At 34.4% G+C, this 23,808-nt stretch overlaps 1 protein-coding gene across 3 annotated transcripts in view; it reads left to right on the top strand.

The window, feature by feature from the left end:
- The window catches only part of KIFAP3 (kinesin associated protein 3), a 173,325-nt gene extending 156,708 nt beyond the window's left edge, over positions 1-16,617 (top strand). For 2 of the 3 annotated variants that reach the window (XM_007172508.3, XM_057548060.1), the window contains exon 20: positions 16,159-16,617. In XM_007172508.3, the coding sequence (XP_007172570.1) occupies positions 16,159-16,267 (109 nt within the window). In that variant the 3' untranslated portion in view covers positions 16,268-16,617. Of the gene's footprint in view, positions 1-12,138; positions 12,208-16,158 lie in introns of all 3 variants that reach the window. The other variant, XM_007172509.3, reaches the window with a different exon arrangement.
- Positions 16,618-23,808: the final 7,191 nt, after the last annotated feature.

Below are 23,808 nucleotides of genomic sequence, written 5' to 3'. Positions count from 1 at the left end.
CGTTCCTGTCAGGGTATAAACACAATGTGGAATCTCCGACGTTAAACTCTCTTTGCCCCAACATCACATTCCAGCTACTACCCAGTTCTCATTTCTCTTCATGCAGTGCATCTCAAAAGACTCCCATTCACTCTTCTATTTCTCCAGTTTTGTCAAAATCGCTAGTTATCTTCATATTGCCAAATCCATGGACCTTTCTCACCTTTAACTCTCAGCAGTGTTGGACACAGATATCCAGGCCCCTGCTTTTTGAAACTCCCTTCTTTCAGCTCTCAAGATACCCTGTTTTTTAAATTCTCCTCCTAAGATCTTCTCCATTCCTTCCCAATGTTCTCTGCTGGATCTTCCTCCTCCTTTTCACCTTTAAATGCTGGTTACTTCAGGACTTCAACCTTGTTCTCTATCCATATCATTTTGGGGAGCCCTCTTTTCTAATTACACCCACTACCTAGAGGATTTCATCCAGATCCCATGGCATTAAATGCTATCTGAAGGCTTGTATTTTTATCGGATGCCTCTCCTCTGAGCACCAGCTTTATTCCTCTCACTGTTTAACATACCCAATTGAATGTTTAATAAAATCATCAGACTTAACTTTTGATTTCCTACATGCAAATAGGTGCCTCCTCTAATCTTCCATCTCAGTAAGTGTCACCACCATCCAGTAGTTCAAGCCATAAACTTTGGAGTCTTCCCTGGCTCCTCCCTTTTCTTCACCATTACCACTCTCCCCAGTGCAAACCATCTGCAAGTCCTGTTGTTTTGATTTCTAGATTGTCTCAAATTTGGCCTTTTCTTTCCATTTCCACCGTTAGTACTCTAGTCCAAGCCACCATCATCTGTCAGCTGAACCATTCAAAATAGCCTCCTAATTAATTTCTCTGCTTCTGCATTTACCTTCCCTTGAAATCCATTTTCCCCCCATAGTAACCATTGTGATCTTTTTAAAGTGTAAATCAGATCATTTCAAATGTATAATGTGTAGTATTTATTAACTATATAATCAAGATGTATATATAGTATTATGTGCTTGTATTATAAAATTGTTGGTAGGAGCCTATGCTATATGGGAAATTTTTTAGTAACCTACATAACATAAAAAACTGCCTTTTGAATTGCAGTATTTTATATACATAAAGATGATTGCCTTTATAGTTATGATTGAGTTAAGAAATTCTTAGTACACATGTATTATACTACCACATATCCAGTTGAATATATCTGTACTGATTAAGTACTCATTTATACGGAACGTAAGCATTCTCTAGCTTAAAAAAAAATGGTTTATTGTCAATAGAAACTTGTAATGTCCCAATATTACAAGGTTTATATTAGTTTTCATTATCAAATAGCCTATGTTTTGTAGAAACAAATTCTACCCCATACTTAACATGAATAAAAGGTTTCTTTGATCTTGTTACTTTCCTATTACTGGGTCTTAACTAATGACCTGTTGATAATCAATAGATCAGAAGTATAGCATATATACTGTTGGAGATTATTTCCAAAAGATACTTTTAACTTTTACTTAGTTTCTGTGATGACAAATGAGATTAACTTTATAGAGTATTAAATAAAAATACAATTAAAGGAAGAATGTGCATTTAATGTTTTCTTTTTAACACTTAAAATTTACTTATTCAGTAACTTTTATAATTTAGGAACACTTGGAGGGCTCTAGGGATAGAGGTCAATAAGAAATAATCCCTTTCCCATTGAGAAGGGTATATAGTTCAGGGTTAAAATATAATTTTTTCAGATGACTTAAAGTATCCTATTTATTATTCTTTATATCACTTTTTTAAAAAATCTTTAAAGGTAATAGTATTATCGTGCTTAGAAAAATAATTAAGGAATTAATACTAAGCACAGTGTCAGTTTTTATACATCAGTGGTCTTCTACATGTTCCTGCTAACTTTTGTGTTATTCTCACACCTTGATTAAATAAGCGTGTGTGTATGTGTGTCCCAATGAAAGAAACATCTTAAACATTTTTGATTTGTCCTTAATCTTTAGAGGACACAAATTAATCATTAGAGAAGAATGCCGTAATGTCTTAAATAGACACTCTTTTTTTTTTTAAGAGCATGCTATTTGGAGTGTTGTCATTTGTTAACTTCTGTTCCAAAAGATTATACCTTTAACATTTTCTTACAGAAGAAAAAAATCAGATAATCTAATGACACTAGTATTTGTCAGTTATATCTCGAAGCCAGAATAAACATAAAAATAATTTTAAAAGATACTGTGATGAATTTTCTTAGATAAAAAAGTAAACAGATTTATAGATTCATATTTTTGCATTTTAACCTAAGCAGTGCAATATTTGACAAAGAATCACATTATTATTAAAATACAACCTCCTGAGTTATATAGGCTGTTTAATAAGACACTGATCTTTAATGGTCTGGTAATTCACTAGAATTTAGTTACTTCATTATAACAGTAAGCACTTTGGAGGGATTAGTTCAGACAGCAGCTTTTCATAGCTTTGTAATAGAATGTCTCTTTAGAAACACATCAATGTCCTACAAAACATAATTTGAATAATTGTGAGATTTGAAGAGACATTGTATCAAAGTGTTTGATTTAAATGTTGGGTTCTGATGCCTCCCATCTCATGAGCAAAGGTTTACATAGGTAGGTAGATAGGTAGATAGATATTCCCAAGGAAATAAGTGACAAAACATTTTAGTCCTTGAATGTTTTTTAATGCTGATATCATAGCTGTTGATGAATTCTCAAAACTTTTAATTGAAAGAGTTTTAGATTTGTTAAAATGCATTAGGTTTTCTCATTTTTTAAAAAAGGCAGTAAACCTCCATTGAGGGTTATGGAAATGGAAAGGAAGTCTGTAGTTAAGGGGATTAATTATGACCTATAATCCTGTGGATTTTACCTGTAGGGATTTTAGGCCAATGTGCAGTCTTTCAGCAGTAGCCCAGATCACTTGGTAATCTCGTAAGTACTCAGCACCTCTGCCAACTAAATATAACTCAGACCTACTTCAGAGAGGCAAATGCGGCAGTCTGTAATAGAATCTATTTTCAAATGCGGCCTTGTTTCTGTATTTGAGAAGAAGGGTTAGTATTTTTCTAAACTTTATACTTTTATCATTAAAGTTAATTATTGGTGAGTGTAAAATCTATGTATGGCTATGTTGGTTTTTACATAAAAGCTACACATTTCAGACTAGAGAGGCACGATCAACAAATGATTTCTTGTGCCTGTAATCAAAGTTAAACATTTTAAATAATTAGTCTTTTGAACAGACTTACAGAGAGGAGCATAATTAATGATTTTCTGAATATCATCTCTTTTGTGGACATAAGTCAGCATTCTATCTCAAATAATATACCATACTTTAATATATTTTTAAGCCTGTTTTCTTTGTTTAGCTTTTTCTAAAGTTGATACATCCTACTTTTTCAGAAATTCTTTCCATTTCAGGTTTTCCCAGCCAAAAACAGCACCTTCATATTGGCCTGTCAGAAATTAAAAGGCAAAACAATCTTAAAAAGGAACCCAGATTTGTGTGGACAGTATCAAGTGGCTAATTTAGAGCCCCTCAAATGTGAAAGGATGGGAGGAGGCTTCTATGAACATAGTTAGGCAAGTAAATTTTTAAATTGCAACTGTAACTTAAATTGATACAAGAAACCCCACAAAGCTATATTTACATGGGTACTTAAACTTCATGTGGAGATCTCTTTTGAGGTGGTAAATAAGCAGGAATTCTTAAAAGTCTCAAAAAAAATTTTTTAAAGGTTTCTAGGTTTTAAGGACTTTATAAATATTGGGCTATTATAGTTGAGCTCATTCTCTGTATATACTAAGGGGAAAACAGAAACTATGTCAGTATCTTACAGTTGAATTTTGCCTTTTTCTTCTAAAATCTGAGGGAGAGAAGTACTATTTGCCATCAGCAAGTGTGCACCCTAGTCATTTTAAATCAATTTGTAATCTTTCCTTGTCCTGCATACTTGAAGTAACTAATATGGATATACCTATGTGCTAGTTGGAAATACTGCTTAAAACCCTACACGGCCTGTAGTTTCAAAAATGTATAGTGCATTCCCATCTCCCTGAAGAATTCTCCTCATATCTACCCAGCTCTGCTTATGTGTCCCGTATTGTCAGGTTGGCACCACCGCAAGACAGTGAACACCACAGAATGAAGATACCCCACCCTAAACACTTCTGTGACCCTGTGCCCTTTTCAAAGAAAAGCCAACACTATAGCAGTAAACCTAAGTGCAGGAATGTATGCAATGTGGAAAGTGATGATTTGTGTGAAATAACTAAAAACCTTACCCTTGATTTACTACTTTCAAAATAAAGTCCCTGAATATAAAATAAGATGAAAAAGCATGTAAAGAGACTTTCCCAGTATTATTCATCCCTAAAGGTGTTGTATCGTTTGCATCCATCTTGACATAGAATCTGAAGGGTTTTGATTGAATAATTTTATTTATACAAGCAGTCCAGTCTCACTATGGTAAAGGAAGATATGATTGGCCATGGCATTATTTTAGTGCAACAACAATTAGTTGCCTATGTGTAGGCATAAATCTCTATGAATTATGTAAGAGCCCTGTAAAGGCAAACAGAAAGCATGTGTAAGAAGCATGCCAAGTATGATAGAGTATCTCTTAACAGTCTAGATTATATGGCAGGAGCCAGAATTTCTTAAGTATTTTCTAGGGAAGCCTCTATCATTTTCATATGTCATAACAATAACACCAAGTACATACTACAAGAGTCTTTGTACTGTTCTTGTAAGAGACCTGGAAATATAATAACCTCAAGGCAGAGAGATGTTAAAAGGGATAGCCATTATTCTTATTTTACCAAAAAAAAAAAAAAAAAAAAAGAAATCATGACAAAGAAAGTTACAGTTTTAGACGGAGACAAGTTATATCAGTAGAGACATAAATTATATCCAGATATTCTGGTTTTGAGGTCATTGCACCCCACTAACTTTAATAAAATGCAGGAGTTGTTGATAAGTTCATACTTAAGTTAGTGTAGCTGAATTTGTAAACATAATTACTAGTCCTTAAATTAAAGGAGAAAAATGCCCTTGTACATCAGTGAGAAAGAAAAAAAAAAGTATGCTTCCTTATGTTGCTTTGAAAATAATAATTTTAAAATATGGTAATAGGGCGAAGTCAGAAAAGTAATTGTTAGAATCATATACTTCTGCATTCCAGTCTACACGGAATTTGCTTGGTGTCAATGCAGTGTGTGCAAAAGGTGCTTAGCCCCATTCTATGAAGACACTGTTAGAAATACCTTGTTTCATCATCAGAAGACTGCAATCCAGTTGATCAGGATGACTTCAATCAGTTTGTATCTTGACAATCTAAAATTAGCCTTAGACCTAAGTAGAAAATTAATTTACAGACCTATAATATAATAAATACATTCTCAAGGGCCAAGAGCGTTTATGAAATTTAAGAGTAGAGATCTACTTTAGTAACTGTTCTTCGAGTGCTAAATGCATTGTTGGTGTATTATGTAGTATATGGAGATCCTAAGTGCTGTAGAGGATACTAAATAACTATTAAATATTTATCTGACCTGTATTGATTACTGAAGGCTGAAAGTATCTATATAACACTGCCCAACATAGATGTTTTAATTATGCTAAGTGAAATAAGTCAGACAGAGAAAGCAAATACTATATGATATCACATATGTGTAATCTAAAAAATACAGCAAATTAGTGAATAAAACAAAAAAGCAGACTCACAGATATAGACAACAAACTAGTGGTTACCAGTGAGGAGAGGGAAAGGGGAGTGACAAGATAGGGGTAAATGGGGGAAAAAGTGTTTTTATTGGATTATATGAAATCATGTGTTTAAAACTTGAAAATTGTAAAGCACTGTAGAATTTAAAGAATCATTCAATTTAAATTTTTTATTAAAAAAGTAAAGTATCATAATAATACAAGGAAATGCCTGTTGTTATATATTTGATATTATAAACTTATTTTAGAATCGAACTTTCAAACTTTGATGCTTAGCTACTTAAAAACATGTACTTTTAATTTGTTTAAATATAGTTTCTATTATCCATACTTGTGCCCTCAATTTTAGAAAAATATTACTTAGTCTGATTTAGCTACAAAAAAAGGTCCTTATCAATCACCACTTGATTTTTATCAGCCAAAGGTAATTTGCAGGCTATTTAGCCTAAAAATTATTGAGACAAATAAATGAATAAGTAGACTAGGGCATAAATTGGAAACTTTCCATTAACCTTATATTTGATAATGTTTTTGAGATTTTTTTTTACAACTAACATTTATATACCTCTTATGAAAGGTAGTAAAAGAAAAAGTTTCAAAGCTATATAAAAATATTCCAAACGGTATTATTTATTTAAGGACTTCGGACAAGGTTTTCACAGAAGCTTAACATTAATTTTTAATTTACAAGAGACTGATATGTCAGTAGGGGTAGCATGCATGTTAGATAGTGGTATTACCTCTTTGATTATATCCATATGTCAGATTTCTGTCTGCTTTATAAAGATGGGGAGTTGATATAGCCCATTATGTATAGTACTTGTGATAATTTTAGGTTCTATTCCATCTCTTGAACTTGTTCATTTTGATAGTGCATTATCATTCTAAGATTCTGGTTGGTGTTTAAATTTCAGTAACTGAAGGTCATTATTCATATTTTAACTGGACTAAAAATTTTCTAAGGCTGGCATTAACTTTTGAATTATGCTCGAGCTCTTAGACTTTACAGCATGTTTAGTTTCTTTTCATTTCTTATTAGTATTTTTCAGTACTTAATAGTCTCCTGCTCCCACCTCCAACAAGAACTCTCCTCTCTGTTCAACATCAGAAACATTTTCCTCTTTGGCATGTGCTTTTAGTTCCCCAAGCAGTATAAGCAAATTGGAAAGTTCAGCTGTCATTCTTGGAAGGTCATAGATCACACTAGCAGCCTGAGTAATCCAAGAGGTTTTAAGTATCATAGCATTTAGTTTAAAGTGAAATTTGCTCTGACAGAGCTGGCAGACCAATAGGAAAAAGAAATATTTGTGCTTGGAGAAGTGCATATGTAGAGACCAAGAGTCTAACTGATGGCTGGAAGTGATTTCAGTCTAAAAAAACAAATCATTAAGAGAGTGCATAGGGGTAAAATACACAGTTCATATTTTAAAGAGTCTCAAAATGAACCAGCAACTAAGGTTAGCATTACATAGTAATTAGCTGTGGTGTTCAGACTTTAACTCACTCAGTACCAGACAGTATGGTTAAACTATCACTGTGAAAACATCGCTACTTAAACTCTCTACTTTAAACCTACAGCAGTAATTTTTGTACCTTAAAAAACCAAAGTATTATGACAGGTTATATAAATGTTGAACCAGTAACAGACAAACAATTATTTAAAGGAGGTGCTAATGACTCAGTTTATTGACCTAGGGGTTACTTAAGCAGCTCAGCAAGTTCCCTTAGCATTTGGTGGTGTGAACTGAGGCATTCCTTGATATTATAGAACTGCTAATTTCAAGAAGTCCTTGTACTTAATTGAAGAAATGCAAGTTAAAGATGACAAGATGGTATACTTTCATTAAAAGATTGCTATAAAAATTTTGAGACCATTATAAGTTTCAGTAAATATTCACTTCAGCATCATCACATCTGATGGCTTCTATTAGGCACCTATTAGAGTATTTTTTCTGTTAATTGCTACAAATAAGGAAAAAGAAAATATCTTCTAATGGCTCCAGTTATTTCTTTCAAGTCATTGTTCTGTTCAAGAAAGCCAATTTTGAGTCATAGGAATACAAGGTTTATAAATTCTTTCCTTAGATGTGCAAAGCAGATTAATAAGAGTAGATAGAATAGAAGGGACTCCAGCAAGATGGTAGACTGACCTGACTTGGAAGGGCCCCCTCCTGTATAGCTATAGAAAAGATGGACAAAATATAACCCCAAGTGACACACAAACACAAAAGAACCACCACAAGAATATTGAACTAGGTATAGGTTATATGGTATAGGAAGATAGAACTGAATTCCCTATATAGAGCCTGGAACTTCAAAGGGCTGCCTTTTTCTCATCATTTGAAAAGAGGACTAGATGATTTTAATTCAGCAGCCCAGAGAAGTGGCTAAAACTTGTCTTCTGCCCTAGACCCTAGATGGGGAGGATAGTCATCCATGAGGAATAGGAATCATGCACTTGCTTCATGAACACGCGTGGGGTCAGAATTTATACTATACATTTAATTCAGGAAACCCCAAATCAAGAAATTATCATTAAAATGGTTTCAGGACAATGAAATTCCAGGACCTTGATATATTATAAACAAATACAGAATCTCTCTGTAGAAATATTTCGAAGCTCAAGGGTCAGCAGACAGGCAAAAAAAAACCCAAACAAACCTAAAGTTGAACACAATAAAAGATGACTAAGCTCGTGAAGAAAGGGACCGTCATGAAGAAGAATTGTCAGAGGCAACAGTAAAAGAGTAAGGATGCCCAAGAACTAGAGTTAATAGAAGAATCTCAGTGAGACTATAAATTTTAAAAAAAATAATAAAAAGGGATAGAAGACTTAATGCAAAGATGATATAATATGAAAAAATACCAACTGTAACATCTCCACATAAAAAAATATAATCAAAAAAATATATATATATAATCATTAAAATAGGCTCTGGAGATGGGTTAAATAACAGATTAAGATGTATAATAAGTGTAAATTGAATGGTGTTAGAAGAGCGTCAGTGAAATGGAATTTCTTTCCATTTGGAATAAATCAGTGACTATTTTACACATGCTTCCTCCATCATTAGTACAAATTAGTTTTTATCTGAAGCATCTCAGTGTAGTAACTAAATTGAAAGGATTTGTCCCCAAGATGGTATTTTCCCCTTAGAACTGACAGATGTCTTTTTCAAAAAAAATTTTTTAATAAGTTCCAGATGAGTACGTTAAATACAACCTCCCACAACTCCTATCATTTACCCTTAATTTTGAAGAAAATATTACTTAGTTTGATTTCACTAAAAATATGATTCTTTAAAATTGATAACCATGCATATAAGAGATTAAGAGTAAAAACTAAATGGAAAATGACAGCTAAACTTGATACATATTGGTGAAACTCATTAAAAGACTGCTTCACTCTGCTCATTTTCTCAATAACACAAAGGCTGAAGTCAAAAGCAATCAGTAACACTTTTGAGCAACCTAAAATATATATTATTACATTTAAATTTATAGAAACAAGATGTTATTGACAGGTTCAATGAAAATTTTAGAAGTTTTCCTATAATAGTAGTACTTTAACATGCAAGTGCATTACATTTTTCAGTGTCCAAGACAATCAGCATCTTCTCTCATTTTTATAGGCCTCCACATTCACAAAACTTTTTTGCATGTGAATGATAGCGATTCCTATTTAACTCTAAATTGTTTCGCATATATAAATTAAAGACAGCGATTATATGAAAAAGCAATGGAAACCACATTCTATCAATGTTAAATATGCTGAGAAGTTTAAATTTGATAAAGCTTGCTTTAAAACTTTGTAAAAGTACGATACTCAGTGATAAAACAAGCTCTCCATCTAGCGGTGGATCTCTAAATTGCAAACATTTAGATCTTGATTTAGTAATACGTCACTGTACAAATGCTAGGTATAATTTTATAGGCATTATGTCATTCAATCCAGGCTTCTCTTGTTGCTATATATGAATTTCAAGAAAAAAATGCTCTCTTCTGCCAGAATAGCCCATCTCTTCCTGTTCAATACAGGGACAAACTACTTCTACAGTTTGAGTTCATCTACATGGAATACTACATCCTCTTATTTATTTGATGAAACATATCCCCATATTAAAGGGGCAAAAATTGTTTCATTCCAGTTAACTATAACCTCAACTTTTTGGCCAGTTTTGAAATTCTTTCTCTTCATTCTCAGTTCCCAAATAGTAAATGTATAACTGAAAAATCCATTTCAAAAGAGAAAAGATCCCATTTTTTGTCATGAAAGGTAGCATATTTGATCATTGTTCTGCCATTGCCTCTACAGACTCGCATTACTTCACATATGGACAGCCATAATATTCTTAAATGTTCCCCATGCTTTTGCCTCTCAACCCCTTGTTCCGCAATTATCTTTTTGAAACACAGAAATAAGTTGTTCTTGGTCCCCTTCTTAAAAACATTGACAACTCTCCAAAAGTATGTGGTTCTTAGTATGGCGTAGGAAGAGCTTTTAAAATCTAGTCCTAACCTCCCTTTCTAGCTTTATCTCCTGCTACTGCTTACATTGCAAACCTAAGACTTTGACCATAACAAATCATTTGCTCTTCTTCAGCCCTTTCTCTTGCTCAGACTGCCACACCATCAGGAATTCTCTCTCTCTCCACTTGTGAAATCCTACTTGTCCTTTAAGATTCATCCATTCATGCAATCAAACACTTTTTGAAATCCCACGCCATGTCAGATACAATACTAGATGCTAGTGATATAGCAATGAATAAGATAGTCCTTACCATTCATGGTGCTTACAATCTAATAGGAAATGAAGACAAAAAATAAAAAATGTCAGGAAGTGACAGATACATTAAAATCAAAGTATTTTCTATAAAGGCTTTCTAGTTCTTGAGATTCTTCTGTAACAATTTGTACATATCTCTAATATACTCTCACATTATATTAAGTATTTGGTCCTATTCTACTCTGTAGTAATTTATAAATGTACTAGGGTAACACAACACATTATTATCAGAATTTTGTTCCATATTAGTTGCCTCCAATCCATGGTCAGGGACCATGTCTTGTTTATTATCGCCTTCCAAGCAACACATCTTTTTTTTGACGTTGACTTCCAACACTATACTTAACACATTATAGAAAGTCATGTACTATTTGAATGGATGGGTGGATGGATGTACAAAAGATCACTATCACGTAGACCTAAATTTCCCATGACAAATCATACTTAAGCTGAAATTACTCTGATGATAAATTTATAACCTAGCTGGAAAGGAAGATAAACATACTGATTTTGGTTCTGTGATCAGTATATTGGAGTAATTAATAAAAAGAATGAACTGTTCTAGAAGACTGTTACTAAATTATTTCATGCAGTGTTATAATGTCCTGGAGCTGTATCCTCCAAAAAATGTTAAGTCCTTTCACTTAACGATCCCAAAAGAATTCCAGCCTTCACAAAGATAGGATCTTTGTGGATCACAAAGATAGGTAGTTAATAAGTGTCACTGTTCCCTACTTGTAAGTATATTGTCATAAAGGATTTTGTCGTAGGGAGAATAGAATCCCCAAAGAAAGACCCAAGCTAAAAAGATGAAATTCAACATGGTAGTTATAAGTTATAAATTTCATGTGTGTCTGTATGTATATACACACACAACTGTACACACACGTATACGGTCAATGTAAGCCATTTTGTGATAATGAGTCCTTAAAAATTTTGTTCAAGATCAACACAGTTTTGGCCTACATTAGCAGAGAGTCAGAAATGGGATCTCGTTTTTATCTTCTGTACTGGTTTCAGACCATATCATAAGTACCACATTGTTTTCAGCTTCTTTATTTTAAGATTAATACTGAAAAAATCGAAATACTTTAGAAAACAAATGATTTTAGAGACCATGTCATGAGGATTGATTAAATGAGAGTTGTGAAATAGTCATATTAAGGAATAATTAGACTTCTTGTGTGGTTTGAGAAGGTAATTCTAGGACTCATAGAACCAGATTTCAGATGGGTGTAATGAAGAACTTTCTAATAGTTTGGTAAGTCTGTAGAAGGAATGAACTGCCTTGACAATGCAGAGTTATGGAGGTGTTATGACAAGAGCTGTATAGACCCTGTCAAGGATGTTGTGAATGAATGGGTACACTAGAGTATTTCTAAAAATGCTTCCAAGTCAAAGATTCTATGAGCCTATGAAAAGAGAACTTGGCTTGAATGTATCCTTTTTTTTTTTTTTTTCCTGTGGTATCCACTAATATATTCATTATGTGCTTTGCATTCATTTTGCTGACTTGGAAATTTCAAAGAAGAAAAAGACTTGTATTGCTTTTATCTAACTTTAATAAAATAATGATAATACTTTTCACTTACGCAGCACTTTTCACCCAAGGATTTCAAAGGGCTTTACAAATATGCACTAATTAAGCCTCACAAACAGCCAGAGGTAGGTGACTTTCTTTCCTTTCTACAGGAATGTCAGTTCTGGCACAGAAGTTTAATCAGAGCCTCGGAGTGCCCAGGATTCCTTACTGGCTGTCATTCCCTTTGTAATGTGCTGCATGTGAAGCATCACTTGTCATGTCTGGATTTCTTTTTTTCCACCCTTCTCTGAATCATCTCAAGTTTAGAATTCTAATGAATGATGTTGAAAATTTGTTTGAAGCCTTGTAAATATTACAGAAAAATTTGTCTTCTGCTTGCTGAATGCTAATTAGATTTCTAAATGTTTGTTTAAAAATAAAACCTAGGTGTGGTTTTATATTAGTTGTTGAATTTTAAATATATATTTTTTACTTATAAAGAATTTGTCATTTTTTCTAGGTACCCCAAAATCATTGTTCTTAGGACATAAAACTTAATTGGCACATGGATTTGGGGGCCTTACCTTTCCTAGTTGTCTTTTCACAACAAACAGTAACCATTTTCTTTAGACTAGAATTATATATTTTCAAGAAGAAGTATTGCATTTTGGTATTTTTCTAACTTAAAGGTCCAAAATATGATACCTAGACATTGAGGATAAAGGTTAAATGACGCTACATAATTAGTCTTGTAAAGAAAAAGTGGTCTAGTAGTGGCATATTCTACTCAAAAGGGACACACAGCTTTTTTATATAGTTTAGGAGTACCAGGAAGAGAATATGTACCTATAGAGGCACACATGCAGTGTTGGATTAAATTCCAATATAAATAGCCAAATATACAAACTGTTCTCTGAAGCAGGATGGTCACACAGGGCAAGAGCAGGTACAGCATATCACAACTTAGTTTCTCTTGGTTCTGAGGGTCCCTGGTGAGGGCATGCAAGTGGCTTTAATACTATGTACTCTAAGTCAAGTCTTAGTGGATCAGGAAAGGACAATTTTTGCTGTGACACTTCCTTTTATATTCACGCTTCTATCCCCTTCCAGAAGAATTTATATAATCTATCTGCTTCTGTTGGGAAAACTTACATTAGGCTCTTCTAGTTTTGAACCAGGTTCAGCATTAACAAGGCTACATCCTTATCCCAAGGGAGAAAGTAGAGTAAGAGTTCACATGTCCCAGAAGAATATCTATCTACAGGTTTTAGCATCCTGAAAAGTCCAATCTCCTCACTATATTAGAACCAAATGAGAGACTAAAGAATCAAACTATCCTGTATCAGAGTGAATTTTATTTAAAAGATACTAATTGTAGGGATATGGTTGATCTTTCATGATACAAAAGGATATAGAACTTATGTCAGAGTACCACCCAAACTGGTCATAATGTTTCAGATATTCTTTAAACAGCAATTTGATCTATGATACATGATGGATAATTCCAGAAAAACTCATTTTAAGAGTTGATCTCAAATTCTCCTATTTGAAAAATTTCCCCAAATGATATTTATGGAAGTTCACGAAAATTTGGTTTTTACATTGTAATACACACAGAAGTCTCTGGGTTAACTGTTGAGTGCATAAATAGAAGTTTATTGCAGTAAACCTGCAGGCTCAGAAAACTCAAACTCAACAGTGTTCAAGATTTGGTCTTACTTTCACTGACTTGGGGATGCATATTCTTACCAAAAATTGTGACTAACATATTTAAAAAAAAAAAAAACAACAATATCCATTTGTCAATTTACAATGAAAGTATAACCAGCAGGCAGATCAGATGTCTTAAGTTTATTCTTTACCCTGTTGGCAAGCCATATGAGAAAACAGTGATCAGAAATTTATTGGTCATAGAAATTAAAAAGTTTTGCAGTTTGAATGTATAATAACTTTAGACTCAGAACCTTTGTAAATGCCCCTTCCTCAATGAGGACAAGCCTGCCAAAAAGGTCATCTATTCCTGATGGTGTTATAGGTCACCCCAAGGGGTTGCTTGGGTTGGTTCTACTACAGCATTGCCTCTGAGGAGCTCCTTGTTCTGTGCCAACATGGCTGACAGACTCCCTTCTCAGTACCATCATCTTCTTTTAGATAGAATTACAGTCATATTGTTCCTCTGTGAGATGTTCTGTTTTGAAGGTACTTTCGCATATTTCTTCACTGATCAACCATATGCCTCTTGTTTCCAAGTTCTTAAAAGAGATCTCACCACAGCCCCTAGATTAATAAACAAAGACAAAATTAACTTGAGTTTTACCTAAGTCTGCTGCTATTCAGCCTCAGAAGAGATGCTAAAAAATGTAAGGAGTGGCTGAAGGCAGGTAATAAGTAGAAAGCTGAAAAAGGAAGGAGCTGAAATCCACAAGCTATTACAGTCATCCTTTATATAATTGAGAGTTGTTTAGATACATGAGTATTTGTTAGCCTTAATGCTTCAAGAGAAAATTTTTCAATGGCCGACTTTTCCTCTAATTTTAAACTGATACAGGTGTGTCTTAGTCGTGGGCTCCATTAATTTCTAAAACATCTTTAAAGCTACCTCTAGAGTAATATTTCCCTTCATCAGAAAATTTAATCTTTCTTTCCATGGCACCAAAGTAGGAAGGGCATACTTATATTTTGCCATTTCAAAATAAAATTAAGACTTAAAAATTTCAAACAACTTTCAGAAATTACAGACACAGTTTTTGATATAGAAGGAGCCCAGAAGTTTGATTTGTCCAGGACCGTTCACTACAAATGCTAACCTAAACCTTATATTTCAGAAATTCCATTCCCCTAAGAGGTAGATTCACATGAATTATATGCCCTTTACTTTTAGTATTTAATCCTATTCCAACACACACACACACACACACACACACACACATATACATACACATGCACACAAATTATTTAAAACCTTAACATTTTAATCGTTACTTCTAAAGTGTTTTAACTTAATCTCACTTTGAGTTGTGAGAAGAAATTAGTGCCTGTATGAATATATTTTTTAATCGTATTGAAATTTTGCTGATAAAGGGAAAAGTATCTTTCCATCTAGCATTATCTGGAAGCATCTTAAATCATTTAAATATATTTACTTTTTCAAAGCTTACATTTCTGGATTATAAATAATTTCTTTTGATTGGAAATAAGCTCACTAGCATTCACTGCATGTGCTATGCATGAGCATGTTATAGCTGCCATATTTGCCTGGCAAAATAAATATCTTGTCATTTCGCTAAGTGTTTAATAATTCTCTGACTCTTTAAAAGTACTTTTTCTTCTAAATGTATTAATAGATGAAAGAAGAATTTTTAAAGTAATATCAGTTTATCCGTGTTTCAATCTACCTTTTTAACTCTGAAGGTTATCTTTGGGCTTCTATTATTTCCATAGAATAAATTGAACCAAAATTTATAATTAGCTTGCTGTAACTCAAAACATGTACTATTTAGTAATTTTTTTGCATTGAGGAGTCAGAAGAAGAATTTGCGTATCAAATCTGGCTAACTTTCAAATTTTGTAAAATTCTTTGTCTTCTTTTAGTCATAGGCTTGTGGTATGATTTGGCTCTGAGTGAGAGATGACTGCTAAAACTCAATTGCATGTCCTTACTAATAGTGGATTAGCCCTATGAAATAGAGATCTTATTATAAATAACAAAACTCACTTTACTACAGTTTTAATTTTATCATTCCCTAGCAATGTATTACTGATAGTTGCTAACATATAAAATATTTTCACATTCTGGCATAAACACCGTATATGAATGTAATTTATTAAAACGTTTCTGATCTCTCTTTGTTTTGAATGGTACCTGATGACAGAGGTTTTCAACATTTTTAACACAAGTTATTAGAATTAAATATTTATTAAACACATTTTTATGACTACAGTAATTTAAAGAAGAAAAGAAGTTAATGATAGCCAGCCACATAAGTCACTTTTGCTGCTAGGAAGAGAATTTTGTAGGTATAAAGATCCAGGCCTCTTCTTTGACCTGCATGGGAATGAAAAATATAATTGATTATTCCTTTTTCTCTTTTTAGCCTTGGAATGGATGGCTTTGGCCAATCGGTTGGCATTCTTGGACGCCCTGCCACAGCTTATGGATTCCGCCCTGATGAACCTTACTACTATGGCTATGGATCTCGATAAAGTCATCCCTCTCCACTTGTGCTCTCAGCTTAGAAGAGATCTGTGTGGGTTGGGTTAACTTTGAATCTTGGCCTAATAATGCATGTTGATACTATTGCGGGTCTGTGTTTCTTTTTACTTTTCCATATTGTTAGCTGCAGGTTAACTTCGACCGCTTCCGTCCTGTGTTAAGTACAGTTGATGCTTGACACTGTTCACTCATCAAACCACATCCTGATGCTGAATGACATTTACCATGAGACTCAAAAGTGAATGCTGAAAAGCAACTAGACTAGAAAACAAACACTACATTATGTACATTAATTGACTAATTTAATTTCTATTAAAAAGAAGCATAAAGTACAAATGAATTACCAAAAGTCATGTGTTTCTATTTAATGTGTTTCATTAGGAGTTACATGCTTATGTAGAGTGCATATAAATTTTATTTTTTTCCTGTCCTTTTTTTCCCCTTGTAAACTCTTGAGTATTTCACATGATATGTGCTACCTTTAAAATTTATAAAAAGAGTATCACCTTTTTTATTTCATGCCATGTGCCTGAAAGGTTGCTTCCCAAAGTTATTAACTATGATTTTTTGATTAACAGTGGAACATATGCCATAATTATGTTATATGTGAGTAGAGTTTCTTCAGCAATTAATCCAAATTAATTTTGTCTTTCTGATTTTAATATAGAAAACCTAGGACATCTATTAGTATACATGAAACTAGATTAGCATTGGGTTTTTTAATTTTATTGTTCATGAAGTCTAAAATATGGAAAAGCTAATTAATTATGTTTCACTGAAGAAAACTAAGGAACAAAATATTTTGCTCACTTAGATACCCGTTTCCCATTTGTTCACTTGTTTTTACAAGATATAGGTAGTAAGAAATGGAAAGACATAATAATGAGTTGTGAAAATAACTCATGCATGTTATAGTATGGAAAAATTTACTTGAAAAACAGAGCAAATTAAATAATTACAGTCTACAGATATTTCCTTGAGCACCTGCTGTGTAAGAAATTATATGAGCCTTTGAAGTAAATACATAGATCAAAGACAAGAATTTAAAATCTCATTGGTCTACTATACTAGTTATTGTGCTTCATTTATATTTTAAACATAGAATAGTAGAGCTGGAAAGGGCCTTTGAAATAATTCAGTCCATCTACTTATTTGGGAAACCAATCACATAGATATTTAAAATATAGTCAACAGATAGTAACTACCTGCTATGTATAAGGAAGTATATCATGCTTCTTAGGGAATAAGTGAATCTAAGATACGATCTGTGTCTTTGAACTCACAACCCAATTGATCTTTCTGAAAACATGTATTTATTTGTCTTGGTTTCTATTTTAACTATAGAATGTTAAAGCTGGAAAGGGCCTTAGAAACAACCCTATCAAACTCTTTCAATTGGAAAAACCATGCCAGGAGAAATTAAATGACTTCCCCAAGCTTATGTATTTAGTCTGTGACATAACCTGTCTTCATGCTTCCAATTCAGTAACCTCAATTACTAAGTATCGTGCCTTATTACTTGTCATATGTACAAAGTATAAATACATATGAGAAGTGACATTATTAGAAAGATAAAGCAAACATTCTATAACTTAACTTCCCTCATACCGTTATAAACTGATTTAGGAAGAACATCCACAACGATCCATAACATTTCCAGGGCTGGTCTCCAGGGTTTACATGCACATACTCATTCTCCCTGTATATTTTTTTCATTAATTTAGGACTTCACAGAATTAGAAATTGTGATCTCTCCACTCAGGCATGGACTGATTTACCTTTGCATTATTTATGAAGGAAAATTTTACTAAAGGAATAAGGAAGAATATCTAAAATTCTTACATATTTCAGAGAACAAAAGGTTTTGGCCTTGGGCACTTTTAGAAATACCGTTTATATGTAAGTCAGTTATCCTGGCCTTACCAGATTTTGTCTACAAATTAAAGTCATGTTTACTTTAAGAACTAAATTGCCATGGCCTCAAGCCATAGTTTATAGCTGGACATTATTTCTTCTCAAGAGTTTTCTGCTCTTTCTGAGAGTTCCCTAAGGCGCTTTCTCACATGGGACCAAGAATAGGTTCCTCGTGTTCTGTTTCCTCCCCTTGTCCCTACACTGCTTCGTCTAGGTTGTTCATCTTCATGAGATCACAGCTGCCCTCTTCATGGGCGAGCCACCACTACATCACTCAGGACTTGGAGAAGAGGACACTGCTCCACCCTTTCCTAGCCCCTTCCATATATATGTGTAACACACCTATTGCTTAATTCTGCACAGCACAATAGAACTGAAGCCATATATCCTGTCATGATTTTACAGGGACCTCAGAAATGGTAGATGAGGTACATCACACAAAATAACTTGCTACTATTACTAGTTGTAGCTACAATCAGAGCTTACAGTCACTAGGCTCTCACTTGGTGTTATGTTGCAGGGCTTACTCCATGCCGCCAGAAATATGCCAAGAATCTTTAGGACTCAAAGACTAAGCCAAATTGTCAGAAGGTCTCAGAGAAAAGAATATGCTTTTTCTTCAACCCAATTGAAGGCCTATTTTTCAGAGTCTTTGTTTCTTGTTACAAGATTTTTTATTAGCTGCCTGGTCTTCAGGATTTTAAAGACCTTGCATATTTTAAGTCATGAAACAGAGAAAAAGAGAGAAATATAAATTGATCTTCCTGCTTTTTGCCAAGTGGTACCTGGAGGGTTTTTTCCAAATCCAGCCAATTTGTCCTGGTTATTGGCAAATCTTCCCAAATTCTATCATTGAGGATACATCAACGTTTTCAGTGAGGTGAGTTTGTCTTTTTGTCTCTTTGTTGCTAGTTTAATGAGAATTTGGAAAATACTGGTGTCTCCTCAGATATCTAAAATCCCACATACACATTCTAGCCAGGTACCTGACAGTCTGCTAAATTGAAGGGATAACATTAAGCTTCAATATATGTTCTCTGTGTAGCATAGCAGAACCTCCCTACTATTTGAGATAAAGACTTGCATGAAATAGGCATTAAAGAATCGAATTAATAACACTGAGAAAAATCAGTTATAAAGAAAAATTTGATAAGCTCTCTGAGAAGGCAGAAGAAAATAACATAGATTAAATAATATATAAAAAATAATATAGAAGATAAAAATCAGAGTACCAATATTTGGCTGGTTGGTTTTCCAAGAAAAGATTTGTTGTTGTTTTTTTTTTAAGGTACAGGAATAATAGCCTAAGATAATAGAAGAAAATATTACTGAGCTAAAAAGGATTTTTATCCCTGCAATATGTGAACCATTTTTTAAAATGGTTACTGACATCTATTTTGACATAGAGAAGTTCTTGATAAAAATGAATTAAAATTTCCATAAGAATCCTGAAAAGAAAGACAAAATACCTTCAGAGAAGTTGACTGCCCTTAGACTTTTGACATTAAGCGGCAGAAGATAGTGGAGTCTGATCCATAAAGTGGTTTTAGTGAGATTTAGAACTCAAAAATACCATACTTGATCAATTTTGTTCTTCTTTTTTCTGTTTTTGTCTTGTTTGTTTTGGGATTTTTTTGTTTGTTTTAGTTTTTTGTTTTGTGAAGGAGATGGATATTCTTAAGTGGGAAAAATCTCATAGGAAAACAAAATGGCCTATATGGTCTGAGCCTTTTGTAAAGAGAAATCTCCCATGAAAATTCAAACATGTTTGAACATCTTTGAACGTGGAGTTCAAATTTATACAATCTGTATAGTATTGGAAACCCTGGAGCACCTGGCAGAAACAAACACAAATCTCCTCTAGAGAAATATACCTTCAACCCAGGTTTCACAGGATTCTCACAGATTGAGATCAACTGAACATGAGCTCACATGGAAAGATTACAAAGCACATGAGGAAAGAAACCACAATGAGAGAGAAAGCAGAGACAACAAACAAAATGAGGCACCTTCCCGCAGCAGATACTGGAATTTTCATACAGAGAATATGTTTAAATGTGTTTAAAATATTTAAAGAAAGAGGGAATGTTAAACATGGTCAAGAAAAGACAAATGGGAAACTAGAACTATATTGATATTTCAAGTTCAATGGGTGAGTTAAATTAGACACAGTTGAGTAAGATAATAAAGTTAGAGTTTTGAAAAAGTAGCCAGAATGCATAAGAGTTATAAAGATGTAGGAATATAAGCAATTACGGGACATCAAATATAGGTGGAAAGTTCTAGAAGAAGAGAATAAAGGGATGAGGCAACACTTAAAGAGAGAATTTTCTAAAATAACAAAAGATGAATATATCTTCAAAATGAGTGTCTTAGTCTGTTTAAACCACTAAAACAATACCACAGACTGTATGGGTTATAATCAACAAGCATTTTTTTCTCACAGGAAGTCCAGGATTATGGTGTTGGCAAATTTGGTGTGGTGGCTAGTAAGGACCCACTTTCTGTTTCATAGATGACACCTTCTGTGTCTTCACATGATGAAAGAGGATAAGGGATCTCTTTGGAGCCTCTTTTATAAGAACACTAATCCCATTCATGAGGGCTCCACCCTCATGACCTAAGCACCTTCCAACAACTCCATTTCCTAATATCAACCCACCTTGAGGGTTAGGTTTCAACATATGAGTTGAGCAGGGACACAAACATTCAGATCACAGCAATGAGGAAGAACACCAAATCTGAAGACAGGAAACACACACACACATATGGATGTACCAGCATGAAACTGCAGCATATCAAAGAAAAAGAAGAAAAAAAAACAGCCAGAGAGAAAGAACATTTACAAAGATAACTATAATTGGGCTGACAATGATGGAAGCAAATAGCCAGTAGAAGAATATCTTCAGTGAGTTGATAGAAAATAACTGGTGACCTATAATTGTATATTCAGTTAAACTCATTCCAGTATAAAAGGAGATTGAGTAAACATAAGCAAGCTTCTGGTTTTGCCAGCAATCCTTGGCATTCCTTGGCTGGTAGATGCAGCACTCCAGTACCATCACTGTCTTCCTTCTGTGTCTTCACATCATCTTCCCTCTGCATGTCTGTCTCTCTGTCCGAATTTCCCCTTCCTATAAGAATACCAGTCATATTGGATTAGGGTCCACCCAAAGATCTTATTTTAACTTGATTACCTCTCTAAAGACCCTATTTCCAAATAAGGCCACTTTGAGGTACTGGGAGTTAGGACTTCAACATATATTTTGGAGGGGAGGCAATTCAACCCATAACAATATGCTTATGTCAAAGAGTGTACGAATAAGTTTCCTTTGTCCCACTGATGTTTTATAATCTCTGCTGGCCAAATTGCTCGAAACCAGTGATAAACAGAAAATCTTAAAAGCAGGCAGAGGTTAAAAAAAAATAGAGTGGAACAAAGATGAAGATGGCAGCAGATTTCTCATCAGAAACAATGTAAACAGGAAGACAGTGGAGCACTATCTTTAACAGTGAGAGGAAAAATTGTCAACCTAGAATTCTATACCCAGTGAAAATGCTTTCCAAGAATGAAGGTGAAAAAAGACATGTTCAGGCATACAAAAGCTGAAAGAAGTTATCACCAGCAGAGCCACACTACAAACATGTTAAAGGAAGTCTTTCAGGCAGAAGAAAAAATGATACCAGATGAAATATGGATCTCCACAAAAAAACTAAGAGCACTGAAAAAGGTAACTAAGGGGCAAATATTTCCTATCTTCCTGGTGTTGGACTTAGAAGCTCCTACCATAAATCACTTATGGCATGGGGGGTGGGGGAGGAGAATAGGTGAAGGAAGGGAAAGGAAGAAGGAACAGATGGAGGAAACAAGAGGAGGAGGAGGTAAAAGAGAAGAATGTCTGCTTAGTATTAGCATTAGGCTAGTGAAAGGCTATGTGACTGACTTTGGCTCTCCAGAAGAAATCTTAATTTTCCTATCAGGTATTTTCTCAGGAAAATTAATTTCTTCTCACAAAGAGCAAATAATCACATCAGACTACAGAGTTCTGCCCCAGCTCAGGTTTGAGATGATTCTCTTTCTCACCCATTAGTAGGAATAAAATGATGCTTGCTCAAACTCCATCGAATAATTTCGCTAGTTCAGTGGATCTCAAACATTGGCTTACATGAGAATCAAGTGGAGGGCTTCCCAGACCACATTTCTGGGCCATATCCCAGTATTTCTGATTCAGTAGGTCTGGGATGGGGCCCCAAATTTTGCCTTTCTAACAAGTCCCCCAGGTGATGCTGCTGCTTCTGATCCAAGGACCACACTTTGAGAACCATTGCATTAGTTCATAGTGTGGGAACCATTGCATTAGTTCATAGTGTGGGCACTATTTTTTATACCAGTGTGCATTCAATAGAATCACCTGAGGAGTTTTTAAAAAATGCAGGTACCCAAACTCCAGCTCAAACCAATTAAATAATAATCTCTGGGACAGGAGCCCAAGAATCATGGTTTAAAATTTCCTCTGGGTGATTTTAATGTACAGCTAGCATTGATAATCGCTGATTTACAGGAAACCAGTAAATATGCAGGGACTCCCGCATGGAGCATGTTTTAAATGGCTGTGTGCATGTCCATTCACCTAAGTTATAGGTTGCGGACGAGTAGGGATGTTGTGAGCATGAAATTCCTGTGCTGGTAGATACTATATCTGTAACACTTATTGCAGCACGTGTGGCAGATGCTGATGTTTTGATGTTCCTACAATTATTATATGTAATTCAGGCACCAAGACACAGGGATTCTGCTTCCACATAAAGCAGCCACAGCAAAAAGCGCCAGCCTGAAAACCCACAAACACACAATACGGTACACACAAAACCAACTGTCCTAATGGTCATCACAAATGGGGGTTGAGTTGCACAACTGGTCATAAATATTGTCATTGTCCCTGAATACAAGTGTAGGGCAGTAAGTCAACACTGTTTCTTGTTACCTTCATCAGAGGTCCTTAGAATCCATCTACCATGTTCCCTGGGAAATAGTACCCTAGGAACACAATCCTAGGACCTATTTGTAGTATCTGTCAAGCTGGGACACCAAATTAGAGTAGATTTGATTGGCTTTCACTAGTTTAGATCCCAATTTTTACATGTCAGTTACTTGTAAGGGTGGTGCCCAACTCTCAGGATGTTGTCAGAACCCACCTTCCTAATACTTCCATGAAAAGAATCAGGGATGGATAGAACTCCTGTTGCCTCGGTTTTCCTTTTCACAGGCTTAGGGTTCAGGTTGCAGCATCTATTTCATTGCTATATTTAGAAACCTCTTCCTCATCAACTGAGTATCTACATATAACACCAGTGCTTGTGATAGTTCGTTTTCCCACACCGGTTTTCCTTTAATTAACAAGCCATTTTGTTTTCATCTATTTGACTATACGGTTAGTCCATTAGTTATAGCCCACCAGCCACATGGCTTCCTGTGCTGTCTGTATTGAGACTGCCTGGAACTAAGCATGTTGCGCCAATGAGCTTAGCCCTTCTACAAGGGAATCATCAGAGGGAAACAAGAAGCCTAGTGTTTAACCTAATTCCAGGTATGGTGGCATTGCTATCCTTGACCCAC

The sequence above is a fragment of the Balaenoptera acutorostrata genome, chromosome 1, assembly GCF_949987535.1.
Source record: "Balaenoptera acutorostrata chromosome 1, mBalAcu1.1, whole genome shotgun sequence".
Taxonomy (NCBI): domain Eukaryota; kingdom Metazoa; phylum Chordata; class Mammalia; order Artiodactyla; family Balaenopteridae; genus Balaenoptera; species Balaenoptera acutorostrata.
The sequence above is the reverse complement of the archived record's forward strand: the minus strand, read 5'-3'. Positions and strand labels throughout refer to the sequence as shown.